At 38.3% G+C, this 15,761-nt stretch overlaps 1 protein-coding gene across 1 annotated transcript; it reads left to right on the top strand.

Moving 5' to 3' along the window:
* The first annotated feature begins 337 nt into the window (after positions 1 to 337).
* Positions 338 to 14,436, top strand: CPO (carboxypeptidase O). The gene is made up of 11 exons (XM_015634117.1): positions 338 to 459; positions 3,829 to 3,904; positions 4,332 to 4,456; positions 6,924 to 7,038; positions 8,090 to 8,191; positions 9,036 to 9,140; positions 9,641 to 9,751; positions 10,882 to 10,972; positions 11,540 to 11,742; positions 12,687 to 12,771; positions 13,978 to 14,436. The coding sequence occupies exons 1-11, from the start codon at positions 380 to 382 to the stop codon at positions 14,244 to 14,246; spliced, it is 1,362 nt and encodes a 453-aa protein (XP_015489603.1). The 5' UTR covers positions 338 to 379; the 3' UTR covers positions 14,247 to 14,436.
* Positions 14,437 to 15,761: the final 1,325 nt, after the last annotated feature.

Genomic DNA, 15,761 nt, shown 5'->3' with positions numbered 1-15,761 from the left:
GAAAGGGAGTAAGAATGGAGCTTGTTTTTATGCTCTTTCAAACTAACCATCATGATTTGCCATAGGTCTTGCAAGTAACACTTTCTTGAAATACTAACAATTTTGCCACAAAACATTTTCAAAGTTAGTAATTAGAAAAAGTGTTTCAGTAAGAACGTTGCTAATTGTGTTTGTGGTTTTGGGGTATGGAAGATAAGTATTTTAAGAATTAAGAAAAAGTAGAACTATTTACAAATTAAGTTAATGATTCATCAAGGGCAGGCTGTCTTCCAGGATAAGTCTAGTTGTATATTATAATTGTATAAATTGTGTGTTCAGTCCAGATCTGTCCTCCTCCTCTTTAGTTCTACACTGTCAGTGCTGGATTCTTCACACAAAGATGTGGCTTCCTCTTGGGATCATCTTTTCTCTGGGGATACTAATTCCTGGAAAATTCAGCTTGAAATTGCAATATGACAGGTGAGTGTGATCGGGGTTTCATGAAGAATTGTGTGTGCAATGAAAGTCACAGAAATTGTGTAAGAATAATAATAATTATGAGCTGAAAAACTGGACACAGGGTTACTAAGCTGCAAGCTTTGCAAGATTGGGAAAGAAAACATGAAGATGGGAAATGAAGAATGAGAGAATCAAATCCAAGCCAACAAAGACATAGCTACAGCTGTAGGAGCCACAGAATGGCCCTCAAATGCATCTCAGGATGCTCTACTTCCATTAGTTGAAATTAATTTGTCTTAGCCTCTTTCATAATGAACTTTGAAACCAGATGGTGCAGGAGTAAAATGCTTTTTCTGAGTATAAAGCAAGGGGTATGACTGAGCAAAATTGTATCTAGTAATAAAAGACAGATTAGGTTATGTGAAAAACATAGTGAGGACTTGTTGGAGATCTGAAACAAACTAAAAAAAAAAAAAGCTAAGTGAGTTACTCCAGTCCATCTTCACTCCAAGGTGTTCAGAAAATGAGATTATTAAATTTTTTATTACAGGTTAATGTTTTGAAAAGTATGAAATCTCTAATTATGCTTTATTTTCCATTCTCCCTGCCAGTTCAGAAAATGAGTGATGTAAAATTATTCTGTTTGCCTATCTAAACTATTTTTGTTTCATTCACCCTCAACTTTCAAGGAATGATAGGTTACTGCCATTGTGGCAGCTAGGATTTGCAGGCTGGGCATGAGCATTGTCTGGAGGCCACCTATCCACGTATAAGTTTATACATGGAAATTTCCAAAGTAATACAAAGAAAGCAGTCTGGTATTGAATGCCTCTAGATGAATTATATCCCTAGAATATAGTCATGAAAAGGACAGAAAACCAAGCAATACCTACAGCAAGTAAGTTCCCTCATAGTGTACCCATTCAGCAGCTCTCCTGGAAAATCTCCTAGCAGAGCATACAGAGTCACTAACTCAAATGTGTTATTTCCATGGATAATATTTAGTCTTTAGATTTGTATCAGAGATGCAGTTAGAGCCTGATTTCAGTGAATAGAATTCAGCAGATCCCTGCTAATGTATTTTCCATTTTTGTTTCTAATTATTGTCCAGAACTGAACATGTTGAGTACTTGCATGAAATTTAAAAACAGGTATTGAATGGTGTGACTTTGGGTGCGCAGCACCTGCACAAAGACCAAATTATTAGTAAAGCCCATTTGCATTGTCCTCTGCTCTGTTTAACAATGAAATGAAATATCCAACCTATGAGCATCCAAGGACACACAGCTTATGCTAAGAACACTCCTTTAATTTGTTAAGAAAGCTTAACTGTAGAATTTTAAAAACTGTAGTTTTCATGGGGTCACATGGGCTGACTTTGCACTTCTCCAATGAGAAACTTAGTCCATAATTACAAACAAATGTATGCTTTCTAATCTTAGTTTACTATTAAAAATGGTTTGTCTCCACACTGGCTATTGTGAAAGGTTTATCAGTAAATAAGAGCTGGCCATCTGGCAGCAATCTGACTGTCTGGAATTTCTCTGATTTGGTATAATTAAGACATAATGTCAATGAGGATAGAAAGATATTACAGGATATTGTTTCCCTTCCTGATAGACAAAGAGCAAAGCAAGCCTAGGCATTTACAGAGAATAAACTCTGAACTGCAGCTGAATGTTTATTCTGCTAGTAAAGATGTTTATCCTGCTTCTACAAGGTTTATTACAAAGACATCATGACTGTTGTACCATTTCTGTGAGCAATATAAATGTAATCATTTTGCCCCACAGATATGGGGCTATCAGCATCTCATAAACCAGTAGTAAACTGCCTGCTTTAACTATCAAGTTCTTACTCAGCAAAGGTGATATTTTCAAGAGAGATGTAAAAAAAACAGAAATCCCCCTATTTTTCTGGGGATAAAGTGAATGCATAGTGAATTCTATTTGTATGTATATTAAGCTGATAATTGTACATTCCTGCATGGAAGCACAAAAGATGGCAGTTGCAGTTCAGATGATGAGAACATATTATGTTGATGACTATAATGACCATGGCTTGCTTTTGCAACAAGAATTTCTGTTACAAAAGCTTTAAAATGTAAAATGTTAATTTTTTACACTTGTCCAGTAAAGACTCCATGGAACTCTCTAAAAGAGACTGTGAAGCAGTTTTTGGTTGCTAGCAGATAGGGAAGTTTCTAGTGTTCCTCATTCTATTCTGTTCTCATCAGTACTGTATAACTGGTCTCCCACCTTTGAGTAATGCACTGTAGCCATCAACATCCACTCCTCACTCTGAAACCCTTCCACTAGAAACATCACCCTTGCTCTCAATCCTGGAAAGCTGATCTGAATGAACACTGGAAAAAAAAAAAAATCCTACAAGGGCCTTTTTAACAGAACAAACATGATTTGCTTTTCCTGCATTTCCATAATTTTAATTTGTTCTTTGCAAACTTTAAATATTTTCATCAGGATAGGTGGAAGATAAATACATAGGGTCCTTCCACTTCTGGAGAGCCCAAAGGTTTAACTGGTGTCACTGCAGGGAAGCAGTCTCTAGCTTTCCTTTTCCCTTCCCTGTCTCTTGTTACTCCTCTGCTTTGGAGAAGAGATATTTAAAAAATATTTAAATATTTTAAATATTTTCATTTAAATATTTTCAATCTGATGTAAATGAAGTAGATGTAGTAGATGAAAGTTTCATGGGATCTCATGGAAACATATATTAAGACGCTGGATTCTGTGTGTCTTTTCTAGAAATATAAAATGTTATATTCTGAACTGGAAATTTTTATTTCATGTGAATTGAGTAAGAATATGCAGTTCTGGAGACCATAATATTCACTATTTTGGAATAAATTTGCTATTCTCATGACAAGCACTTTGTGGACATCTCAAGTTCTTAGCAATGTTAATTTATCATGACTAGCAAAAGTTTCTGCATGCTGAAATAGACCAACCAAGCAAAAAGTTAATCTGGAATAATTGAATAAATCCCAAATGTGAGAGAAAAAAAGTGACATCTTATAAAATAGTTTATAATGTATTACCAATGTCCTCATTTTGGCCCTGGTCCTGCAAAGGCAGAAACACACAACTGGGCTCATGCCAGCAGTTGGCTTCTGTGAAGTTGGTATGGTGAATAAAGCACTGACACTGGCAAGGAAGCAGAGTGGCTAATGTTCTAGTAACAAAGTCACATCACTCAGTTCTACTTGCAGCCAAAACATTCCACAAATTCATAATTTGTGTTTTTGTTGGAACAGCACTGTTACATGCTCTGTCTTCCTTCTACATAACAAAATCTATCCTTTTGACTTATAAAATCATGGATACTTGAACAGACTTTAAAGCTGATCCTGTTTCTCTACTGTATTTTCAGGGATCAAGTTTTGCTTATTATGCCAGAAACATTTCAGCAAGTCCAGCATCTTCAGCTTCTTTGCAGTACTTTAATGGTAAGCTAAAATAACTACATGTGCCCAATGAGCAGAATGGGGTTTTGGCCTGTAAAACAGATATGCATATAGCTTATGATAGGAATAAAGGTTAAAGAAAACTAGTAAAGGCTTTTTTAAACTCTTTTTTTTTTTTTTTTTTTTTTTGTCTTAGTGCAATGTGGAATTGCCCTTCTGCTACTCAAAGGAATTTATGTGAAGACATTAGTTTCTTTGCATGGCTCTGTTGAAGTGCTGCTCCTTATCAGTGGTTCCTGAGTCGATAAAAACACTAAGCCTGTGCTGTGTGCTCTATGAACAGATGACTAGAGAGTTATCAGGGCAATTTGAAGGAAAACTTCTTTCATTTGCTGATAGGCAACTCTCTAATATATTTCTCAGTCTGAAAACAGAGCTTCATTTGTGCATTTCTTTCTTCTCTGCACAGCTGGATTTGTGGAAGCCCCTGCTGCCTGAAGACTTCAGGGCTGGGGAAGACCTGCACATAAGGGTCCCAGCCCCTCTGGTGCAGGAAGTGAAAGACAACTTAGATCAGCATATGATCTCTTACAGGTACAATCTCCAATACCTTGATGGGGAAGGTTGGCTCCAACAATCTTCCTTGCTATCAGAAAAGGACCAAGCCCTGTCTGATAAACAGTCAGATAGTACTGGCAATAGGACCTGACCTTTGTTCCAAATGCCTCTGACTTACCTAGACCAGGCAAACACAGAGATGCTGTATGAATCTTTAAAAGTTCATTCCCCTCTGCCCTATGTATTTACCTTCCACCTATCCTGGCAGTGAATTTGGAGCTGCAACCTGAGACAGCCCAATCTGTCTTTTTTCCTGCTATGGCCTTCTCAGTGGTCACTGAGAGGATGGCACTTGGATATATGACTTAGTTTTTTAGTCTAAACTCAAGAGGCCAAACCACTGGTGTAACCACTACTTATTGGAGCATGCTTTGCTCTTGGAAAGCATGTATATCTGAATGGAGGGTCCTTCCACTTCTGGAGAGCCCAAAGGTTTAACTGGTGTCACTGCAGAGAAGCAGTCTCTACCTCTCCTTTTCCCTTCCCTGTCTCTTGTTACTCCTCTGCTTTGGAGAAGAGACTTTTCAAAGTGAATATTCAGCTACTTTCTTCAAAAGCTTCATTTTTCTACCCCTATCCCCTTTACCAGGCTGGTGAGAATTTCCTGGTACCATCTGCCAAAGAGAGACATCCCAGCTTGGGACAAAGATCCCAGTGGCTGATGAGCACTGTGAACACAAATGGGAGCCACAACCTGCAAATGTCCCACAATGTTTTATCATACCTATGCAGCCACATCTTCCCTAACTTACAACCAGGAGATCTAATCCAGATACAAAGAGTGTTTATAAAGGCAAATGGGATTAAATAAGATCTATTTCTCACACAGTCCTGTTCCCATTCGGAATTGACTTTTTTAGGTAACCATTAGCTAATTTAATTTAGCTGTATTTAATATAAATAACCTTGTAGTCATCCACAGCTGACAAATGGCCTATGGACATATACTGACATTTACCAATCAAAGATGAGTTTAAGAAAGATTGGTGTCACTTCAAAGCTGTTTTGAGTTAAAGCTGATCTTGACATCCTGCATCTTGCCTGACAAGTTCCTTTAGCAAGTGTGAGGCCCTGACAACCAGAGATGAAGAGATAGAAGGTTGGAATCAGTACAAATTATCTAGCATGAGGTTTAGATATTCAGTGCTATGACAACATTCCATTCAACCTCTTTTTTATGTCAAGACTCTTAATTTTCTAATGGTTTCAACTGATTCTAGTGGAAATTTAAACACTAAACTGAAATTAGCAGCTCAGCTTTGTTTTCCCTTGGCCAACACTGTATTTACCTTACAGAGGTTTCTGAAGAAAGAGAGGAATAATTATTAGTCAAGATGAAAATTTTGTGTTTGTATTGCAAAGAAGCTGAGTACAACAGTAACAAAGTCCCCATAACAGATTCAAAGCAGGAACCACCCTTTAGAAGGCAGTTGGCATGCAGGGAAGGTAACATGACAGGTGTATGATGATAGAGACATAAATGACAAATTATGATAAGGACATCAATAATCCAATTGTGTCAGACTCTATGGTTTCAATTCTCCAGAGCACTGATAAGGTATTTTGTGTGTGTGGTTTCACTTCATGGAAATTTTCACTGCCTGAATTTTAGTTTGAAGTTTAGATGTGAATAAACATCAAAGCTCAGACAGTCAGCTGTAACTGCTGTTAAAAGTTTCTTATGTGCAGTTTCCAGAGATGCTGATAAGTGCCACTGTCAGCAGAAAAGCCTGTTAGCATTTCCAGCATTTGAGATCAACGGTGTTGGAGCTACCTTTGCAATTGTCTTATCACAAGCATTTACAATGAGTGCAGATTTGCAGCAGTTACAAGCGGCTGATTGCAGTGAGAAAGAACGGCCTCTGATGCAAAGTTCACTGAAGCCAAGGAAAAGGTTTATTGACTCCCTGGATCACGGAATCATGCCTGTGTTATACTAGTTTCTGAGCTATTTTTGTAGCTAAAAACCAAAAAGAGATATTTGAAGGAAACAAGGGGGTTGTTCTGATTTTTGCGAATTGCAATGAATATTTCTGTGAAAATTTTACAAATTGAAAATGTCGCAATAAAATACAATGAAACCCTAATCTTAAATTTTTCTCCTTCACTTCCTTTTCCCAAAGATGGTATTTTCAGAGTTTTGCTCAAAAATAGAAGAGGTGAAGGAAAGAAAATCTTGAACTTTTTTTTCTTGGTAGAAAATTAACAATTTTAAAAAATCTGGTAAAAAATATTATTGTTAAAACCCTGTGAAAATCTCATCTTTGAACTTTGTTTTACTTGAAAGTAACCATAATATTGATGCTGATGATTTTGCCAGGCAAATCACAGCAGAAGAGGTTAAATCCTTTAGTTTGCTGATGTAAACAATGTACACACCATAGCAGTTCTGGCATGTTCGGGATTGTTTTCTCTTCTATCTTCCCTTTTCCCCATTCTTCAGAGTACTAATACCTGATGTGCAGAAACTTGTGGATGAGAGCATGCCAAGGGAGAGGAGCAGCCACAGACAGGTCTCAGGAGGTTATGCCTACACCGAGTACCATCCAATGGAAGAGGTAAAGAGGAACCTAAGTCTGCTTGTGTACTTTGCTGTTTTCTGTTCTGTAAATGTCACAGCAGGCAACACTGTGTTTGCAGAAAGCTCAGCTGAAGTCAAACCTCTTTAATGAGGTGGACGTCTTTCTGACTTCCTTCTTTAAAGAATCAGTCCTTACTCTTTGACTTAAATCCTAGCCTAGTTGAATTGAATATGGATTTGCCATTGATTTTGATTAAATCCTCAGTTCTTTACTGAACAAAATATAAATGCTTTGTGTGAAATAGCTGCACTGTTTTGCAGATAATATTCTGTGGTTCATTTGCTTTGCTACCTTTCTACCTACCTTGTCATTCTTTAGTATTGATTAATTTAAGTCCCAGTTTGTTTGATGCCGAGTCAAATGACTACTGTGGTGTCTGGAACTCCAGTGAGGAAGAAGAGGTGAACAGTGTGAGATCTTTAGAAAGATGTCGTTTCAGGGCACGTTTTTGACTCTTTAGGAGAAAAAAATGTCATGGGGTAGGCAGTGATGGTTTCTTGGTGCCATGTTTCATGCACCAGTTGGCAAACCTGGAGAAAAGCAGAGCATAGTGGTAATTCTTTCTCCTAGCTGCATAATAAAAGTGAGAGAACAGAGACAACCCTCACGTATGTTTTTCTTGAGCTACCCATTGAGGATGGCTGCTGCTGACTCAGATGTGGAAAATCAGTGCTGACAGGGAAGAGACTGCAGTACTATTTTGAAAAGTTGATGGTGTGGCTTCTTGTCTGGTGCACTCAACAAGAAGATGCCCAATAGGATGGGCGTGTTGAATGAGATCCAGAATGGAGTATCTATTGCTATATTGCAGAAATGTTCTCTTTTAACACCCAGTGACATATGGCCATGCCTTTGCACAGAGGCATGTGAAACACCTTCCATGCCTATAAGTGAATGACAGACTGAAATAAATTATGAGGGAAATGTTGCTTGTCTAAAAAAACCAAAATGCTTTAAGCTGGAAATTGAAGTGGAGAAGAGAAGGAAACTCCTACTTTGGACAAAGAATTCTTTGCAACTATTTCAGATTTATCAGTGGATGACTCAGATTCAGAAGAACAACAGTGAGCTGGTGACTCAGCACTTCCTGGGGAAGACATTTGAGAATCGAGCAATGTATTACCTACAGGTAAGGGAGGAAATTTCCCTTAATAGTAGAATATATCTTAACAAAAAAAGTACTCAGGAGAAGGCAGGATTCAGATGTTTCCTAAGATAGCATTCATCCCAATTCACTGAACAGGAGATGGTTTTACTCCTCCACATTATGGTAAGATTTGCCAACTCTCACAGACACTATCATTATGTGCTTGCTATTGCTATTATGTACTGAAAAAAACAAATTTAACTGAAGCCTTGTTTAGAAATACAAATCAATCTGAAACTAGCTTGGCAACAGCTTTGTGTGAGGATAAAGACTTTTGGTTTGTTACTTTTATTACTTTTTACAGCAGATAGCCTTTCTGCTAGCAATATTCCATGACTTTTTTTTTTTAATTGGACACACTGGCGAAACCCATAGTCTTAATATTTGTGTTAGCTATTGTCTAATTTGTTCCTATCATTGAGTAGGTAGATTCCCTACCTTTTTGTTATTCCCTTTCTAAAAAAATAATTTAAAAATCTTCAACTAGGAGCAAGCACTCCTGTGAATGAAGAATACAAATGAAAAAGGAAAAAAATGGAACTGTTCTATTAACTGTTCTATTGACACTCCTGCTCAACAAACACTTTAAAACTCATGCCTCGTGATATTATAGAGATGTGGTTATTCAGAAAAGAGCTGGTCATAAAGATGTATGTAGTAATAATACTAATACTAATACTAATACTACTAATAATAATAAAAATAAAAATAGTACTTTAGATGGCTCAATGGCATATCAAGGCACATCTTTTACTTTTTTGTATTACATTAAGCTATTTTATTGTAATGTAACAGTTTTTAAATTATCATATTTACATTCTCTCAGATCAGCCAACCATCAAATGAACCCAAAAAGATAATTTGGATGGACTGTGGGATTCATGCCAGAGAATGGATCTCTCCAGCCTTCTGTCAGTGGTTTGTAAAAGAAGTGAGTCCTTAATCTTCCATTTAAATAATAAGAAAACCATATCACTTTTGACACTTCAGTTTTCTTTTCCATTGTGGTACCAAGAATTATGCTTTTCTGTTAAAATGTGATTTGAAAAATTACAGTACAGATGTCTGTGGAGACCAAAGTCCAAATCATGGTTTGAAATATGGGACAATATTGATGTGCCAGTTCCTCCACCTGAATATTTCCAAAGCCTTCCAGAACTTGGTAAAGCCTCTCCTTTTCCCACAGCGCTGTTGGATCAAGCCTCTCTGCATAAAAAGTCACAGTCCTCCTGAAATAAAGAAACCCTAATCTATGAGATAGCAATGTTCCATGTGTATAGAAAGTACCTGGCCCACTGAAGATCAAGTAGATGTTGGGTACCATGGTGATATCCAGGAGTGAGTGATCACTTGACGATAGTTCTAAACTAGCTCTTTTCAGTGATTACCACTAAATTCTCTGCCCAGTGCTCTGTATTTTTTTCTTTTCAGATTCTTCAAAATTACAAAACTGACCCAAAGATAAGCAGATTTCTGCAGAATTTAGACCTCTATGTCTTGCCAGTCCTCAATATTGATGGCTACATCTATTCCTGGGAAAAAGTAAGTAGTGAAAATCCAGGAACTAGAGTGAAAGTTAGATGTGCCCAGCATGTTATGTTATTTTAGAGAGGGTCATAGAAATTATACTTAAAATTATACTTAAAATTATACTTAAACAGAAAACAGCTATACTCACTAAATCCTCTTATGGCAGAGAGATTTGTTTCTTCTGGCAAATCAGTGATCACTTGAGATAGCAAAGCTAAATATTCCTAGCAAATGTCATGAGACTTGCAAAGACAAAACCACAATTATTTTTGGGTTTCTGGGGATGGGATTACTTCTTTGATAACAGCTCAAGGCCTGGTTAGTGGACTTAAGTATGTCTGGAAGAGTCATTCATTCCTCATAAAAGATGCCAAGTAGCAGATGGGTTTTAGCACCTTTGCATGGGACAGGAGGAAACTTGGTCAAATATCAGGCTATTTGGCTATGAAACAGGTGTGCCTTCCCAAATAATCATCCTTTTCTGATACAGAGAATAATTCAAAATGTTGGTATCCAGCCATTCTCACCATGCTTCCAGGCCCCTGTGCCCAGCTGAAGCATCTTTTTAATGCAGGACCTACCACCATGTGGATTGGGCTGCCTCACAGCTTGCTCCCCAGCAGGTGTGGGGTGTATCAAACACTGCACTTGGATGCACAGGTAATTCAACTGGGAAGCTCACACAGGCAGCACAGTGAGGTCTGCAGAGAACCACATATAGCCATGAGTATAGCAGGGAACCGAGGAGGAGTAGTAAGATCAACTAACAAAAAAAGAATTAATCTTCCTGAATTTGAAATATATACTATTGTCTCTTATTGCTCACAAATGCCAAGTTTTGCTTAGAGTGCCACACTGCACAAAAGCAGGTGAGTACTACAGAAAAACCATTTTTAAAAAAAGTAAAGAGGGTCAGAAGGCTTATTTCAGGTGCACACAGGTTTGTGATGACAACCTGGCTGTAGTAGATGAACCATTTTGTCACTGAGCTTTATCACCTTGCACGGTGGAGTTGTATTCTTACAATACCAGGGTTAGTTAGAATGCAGAGATCAAAAATAAAGGAGTATTTACACCATATAACCACTGGGCCATATCTATCATTGAGCTTTTATTATGTAACAGAAGTTACTTTTCTTCAGGAGCGTTTGTGGAGGAAAAACCGTTCTCCATATGGGAATGGCACCTGCTATGGCACAGATCTGAACCGAAACTTCAATTCATCCTGGGGCAGTAAGTTTGAAGTAGTTCATATCATGAACACAAATGTAAAGCAAGAGTAATAACTAGTTTCTGAAATAAAATATAGTCTTATAAGAAAGGAATATTCTTCATGTTGTCATCAAGGCATATGTAAAAATAAAATTGTTTTTTCAGAATATTAACTCATTGACTTTCAACCAATATTTATTCTTGTGAGCAGAAAATTTCTCTTATCTAACTATACCTCTGACTCACTGCAGGAGCAAGCATCAGCTCTAGGCAGGAATGTTAGGAGTTATTCACTTAACAGTCAGTATTTACATTTGCCATGAGTTTCAAGGAGCCTCCGAAGCTTTCCTGGTGTGTGGTGCACTGTGATGGTGTCAGAGTGTTTTCATTGCAGACATCCTGTAAATCCTGCAATAAATATTTCAGTCTTATTGCTACCTACTGAATGCAATGCTAAAGTCCCACTGAGCTGTCTAGTCCCCTGCCCACAGAAACACATGCCTTAACACCACAACGTAAATTTCCCAGTTCCCTCTGAACTGGTGCTCTATATTTCTCCATTGATTCAGTGTTTGTATTACTCCCCAGGTGTTGGTGTATCTTTTAACTGCAGCAGTGAGGTCTTCTGTGGATCTGGGCCAGAATCAGAGCCTGAGACAAGAGCTGTGGCTCAGTTTATCAAAAGCAAGAAGAGTGACATTTTGTGTTATTTAACAATTCACTCCTATGGACAGCTCATCCTCACTCCATATGGTTCCACAACTAAACCTCCAAGTAACAACGAAGAACTGGTAGGGCAAAACATTCATCTTCTACTTTTCTAGAAAGCAAGTACAAGCAGTAGCATGTGGTGCAACTTTACTTGCACTCTTGCCTTTCCTTCAGAGAAGCTGGGCTTATTCAGGGACTTGGATCCCAGAGTTACTGCTTCTCTGTTCAGCCTCAGTAAAGTTTATTTGCCTCAGAAATCCTAATTCTTCATCTTAAAACAGGAAAACGGAACTACTGCAGATAGGGTTAATGCACAGTGAGGTAAGTGGAGAAGAACACCAACTTCTGCTGCATACAAGAATGAATTTGCACTTTAGGATGCCAGCATATTATACACATATGGTTATCATGATTGTGTCCAGAAAGGGTCCAAACATGCTCTCAGAAAAATGGGAGCAAAGTAAGCACCTGTTTCTTGGTTACTTCTTCCCTTAGTTTCTGAGTGTTCTGATTTAAGTTCACTTACGTGTGTATTTATGAAGATTCCAGGAGCTGGAGCACTAGTCAAGACAGTGAGGGATATGGGTTTGGACTTCATATGAGTCACTGAAGAAGTCATTTATTTTGCTTATGGATCAGTTTCTAAGGATGGTGGGCTACAGAGTCTATGGCAATAAAACAAGTAAGAGGTCAATCATTGCTGTAGTCAGTACCAGTGTGTTATACAGCACAGACTCTAAATTCTCCAAAATACAGGCTCTAGCTTTACAGTAAAGCAAATAACATCTTCACCTAGTAGCAGAGTAATCTTTAAAATTTTAACACAAGTTGCATTACAAATAATCAAGAACAATTTGTCCAAATGTTTCTAATGGGTTCCTCCAAAGACCTGAAGTAATATCAAAACTTAAAGCTGATCATATGTAAATATAGAGCTGAAAAAGACAAAAATTTTGGTCCACTTCAAATAATTGCCAAAGGTACTGCCACTGATACCAATGCTGTTCCTATTCTGAATTTCCAGATGCAAGTTGCAAAGGAAGCAGCTGCTGCATTGACAGGAAAGTATGGGACCAGCTATAGAGTAGGATCAACTGCTTTAATTTTATGTAAGTTTTTTTATGTTTCGCTTTGAATGCTCTGTGTTTCAAAAAATTGTTGTGTCACATCCATTAGCAAGTACTGTTTTGCTGAGTTTCTACTTTGAGTAATATTTAAAGGGCTAGTTTGGTGCAACATGTCAGCAGCAGTCATTTGAATACAAGATAACTCTGTAAGTTATAATGCTTACTTCAGGAATGAACAAAGCATTGACCAGAAGCTAGTTCCTACATGGATTCCTCACAGATCCATCACAGGGGACAGAAGGAGACTGGTGATAGATCATCCTGACCCTGCTGAAGTCAGCAACAAAACTCCTACTTGTCTTCACTGGAATCAAGCAAAAATTAAAATCCCAATCAGGTCTACAGTTACTCCATCAGCCATTATCACATGGCAGCTGCTTGCAATTCTGTGTGAAATATATCAGTTTCAGCCCTGTTCCTAATAGACTGGATGGCCACATCACGAACACATCATAGCTAATATGAGTTGACAGCCTTTACAAAGAGGATTGAGGGCCATAGAGACTGCCTAGTAAACCCAATATTTTCCCAGTAAGCAATAAGTCACGCTAGTCAGTGAGAACAGTAAGTAGTTGGCTCCAGAACCCATGCAGTTTGCATATTCCAGTGCCTGTCTCTACCCATCCCTGAGTGCCAGTCCCTGAGTCACATGCTGCATGAGCAATGTGCTGTAAGTGTAATGCAACCTGCCTGTGCTTAGGGCTGCATTTTGCCAGGGTTTGTACCTATACTGAATACATAAGAAAAACAATCCACAAGGAAGATGAACAGAGATGGAGGGAAAAGCCAGAAATTTTTCAGATTTGACCAAAATTATGCTTAAAAAAATAAAAATAAATTCTAGCTGGTATTCATGTAGGAAATGAAGTACAAGAACAGATAAATGTCCAGTCCATCCTGTACCCCACACTAGTCACAGTAAAATGCTAAAAACACAGAATCCCTGAAACTCATCTGTTATAGTACAATACCATGTTATGAAGAACTGTGTCAGTTAGGAAACTCCAGGGGAGACTTTTAGTATAGCTAAGAATTACAGCACCTAGAAACTGTTCTCTGTGTCACAGTGATATATGGTTACTGCTTAGTTCAGGGATTCTGGTATAAACTTGTACTAACTATAACAAGAAGTATTTTCAAAGAACCATGCTTAATACAAATATCTCCTCTCTATTTTTAAATTCACAGACAATAACTCAGGCTCCTCACGGGACTGGGCCCACACGATTGGCATTCCGCTGTCTTACACATTTGAACTGCGAGACACGGGTACTCATGGATTTGTTCTCCCTCCTAACCAAATCCAGCCCACGTGTGAGGAGACTATGTTGGCTGTGACAACTATCATAGACTATGTTGATAAGAAGTACTTCCCAGGTGGAGATGTGGTGCTGACCTCCAGCAGCTTGGGCCTGAGCCTTTGCCTGAGTATTGTATTTATATTGACCATCTCTTAAAAACAGTTTAGAGAACCCAGCAAGAGACTCACATGAAAAATACAATTTCCGCTCAAAAATAAAAAAAGTTACATCAGCAAAGGAACTTAATGTCAAGTATTTTAATAATCATAAAAATTATCATCCCATATAATACAAGGACTTGTGATTTGATAGCTATGTTTTTGGAAGAAGGAAAAAATAAAGAGGAGTGGCAACTTCCCAAGCTTCACTTGCTGGCTCTGCTAATTCTTTAAGCGACCTTAAAACATTCATTCATGACAAGTACCCATGGGTACAGAGCACTGTTTCTCCCTGGATCTTTAGAGCATGTTTTCAGGGTCTTGTTTAGGCCTGTGCAGCCCTTCTGTCAGCCACAGTCCTGATCTGTCACAATTTTCCTTACTGCCTGAATCTGCCGACTTCTCTGTGTTGCTGGCTTTAGCAGGATGCTTATGAGATTTAAAAGTTCTGAAATCCCACTACAGAAAATTGGATGGCTTCCTTATCCTCCACTTTCCTTCCCTAAACTGCCACACTGGGATTTACTAGAAAATACAGGCCTCAAAAGCTGGTGAAATGTCATGATCAGGAAACCATCTACAACAGCCTGAAACAAGCTAAAGAGTTTAATTGGTCCAAGCATGTAGGGACAGAGAAGTTTGGCCCTGTCTCTTAGGTGCACTCAGATTACTGAAGATAGAAGGTGCCCAAATCCTCCAAAAATTTGAAAGGGAAAGGGAAAAGAAAGATAAGGATGGGGTGCTATTCCTACAGAGGAGACCAGAGTATTACTTTTTTGCATTTTCAACTTCCAGAATTGATTGGTGGTGACAATTATCCTACTTAATTTAGACTCCTGAGGGATTTCATCACAGATTGTACATAACGAAAGTCTATTTACAAGGTTTCTTTCTTACCAACCACCTTAATCCTTTGGAGCTGACTGTACAGAAGGGGGCCCAGTTGTCTGTTCTCCAACATTTGGGAGAGCCTGCAGCCTTCAGGGAATTGCCTGGGATCCTCATGCTGGAAGCTCAGTGGAGTGCCAGAGGAAAGGAAATATTTCAGCCCATTGAGCAGGGACTTTCCAATTGAGCCACTCAAAAGGGAATGCCAAGGTAAGAGCCTCTGTGTTGTTACAGCCAATGCCAGAGGGTGCAGAGCATTCACTGAAATAGAGAAGGGCTATTTTAACCTGTACTCTGCTTTTGAATCCAGGATCCAATATCCCAGAAATATGTCCACCAGGCTTGGCTACTACAGATAACAGATGGGGGGTTTTGTTGTGATAGAAAATGAAGAATCCAGAGAATAGGAAAAAAAAAAGTATGAAATGTCTGCTTTTCTTAGCAAATGTCAAGATAGCATTTGAAAATTTCAAGAGTGCTAACCAGAGATTTTTCAACAAAACATTTCCAGCTTTGGGGAAGAGAATGCTGTCCAATTCTCTTCCAGTGTTGCCAAGAGAAGGATTTGTATTACTTTACTATAGTATGGTTAAAAAACCCCACAAAATAAGATACAACCTTGCAG

Source organism: Parus major, chromosome 7 (genome assembly GCF_001522545.3).
Source record: "Parus major isolate Abel chromosome 7, Parus_major1.1, whole genome shotgun sequence".
Classification (NCBI taxonomy): Eukaryota; Metazoa; Chordata; class Aves; order Passeriformes; family Paridae; genus Parus; species Parus major.
This window is presented reverse-complemented; position numbering and strand designations above follow the sequence as displayed.

What these genes read in the sequence shown, in the direction of transcription:
- CPO (XM_015634117.1), top strand. Translation starts at nt 380, where the DNA reads ATGTGGCTTCCTCTTGGGATCATCTTTTCTCTGGGGATACTAATTCCT. An exon ending in TTGAAATTGCAATATGACAG is followed by an intron (nt 460 to 3,828) that starts GTGAGTGTGATC and finishes CTGTATTTTCAG; the next exon opens with GGATCAAGTTTTGCTTATTA. An exon ending in TTCTTTGCAGTACTTTAATG is followed by an intron (nt 3,905 to 4,331) that starts GTAAGCTAAAAT and finishes TTCTCTGCACAG; the next exon opens with CTGGATTTGTGGAAGCCCCT.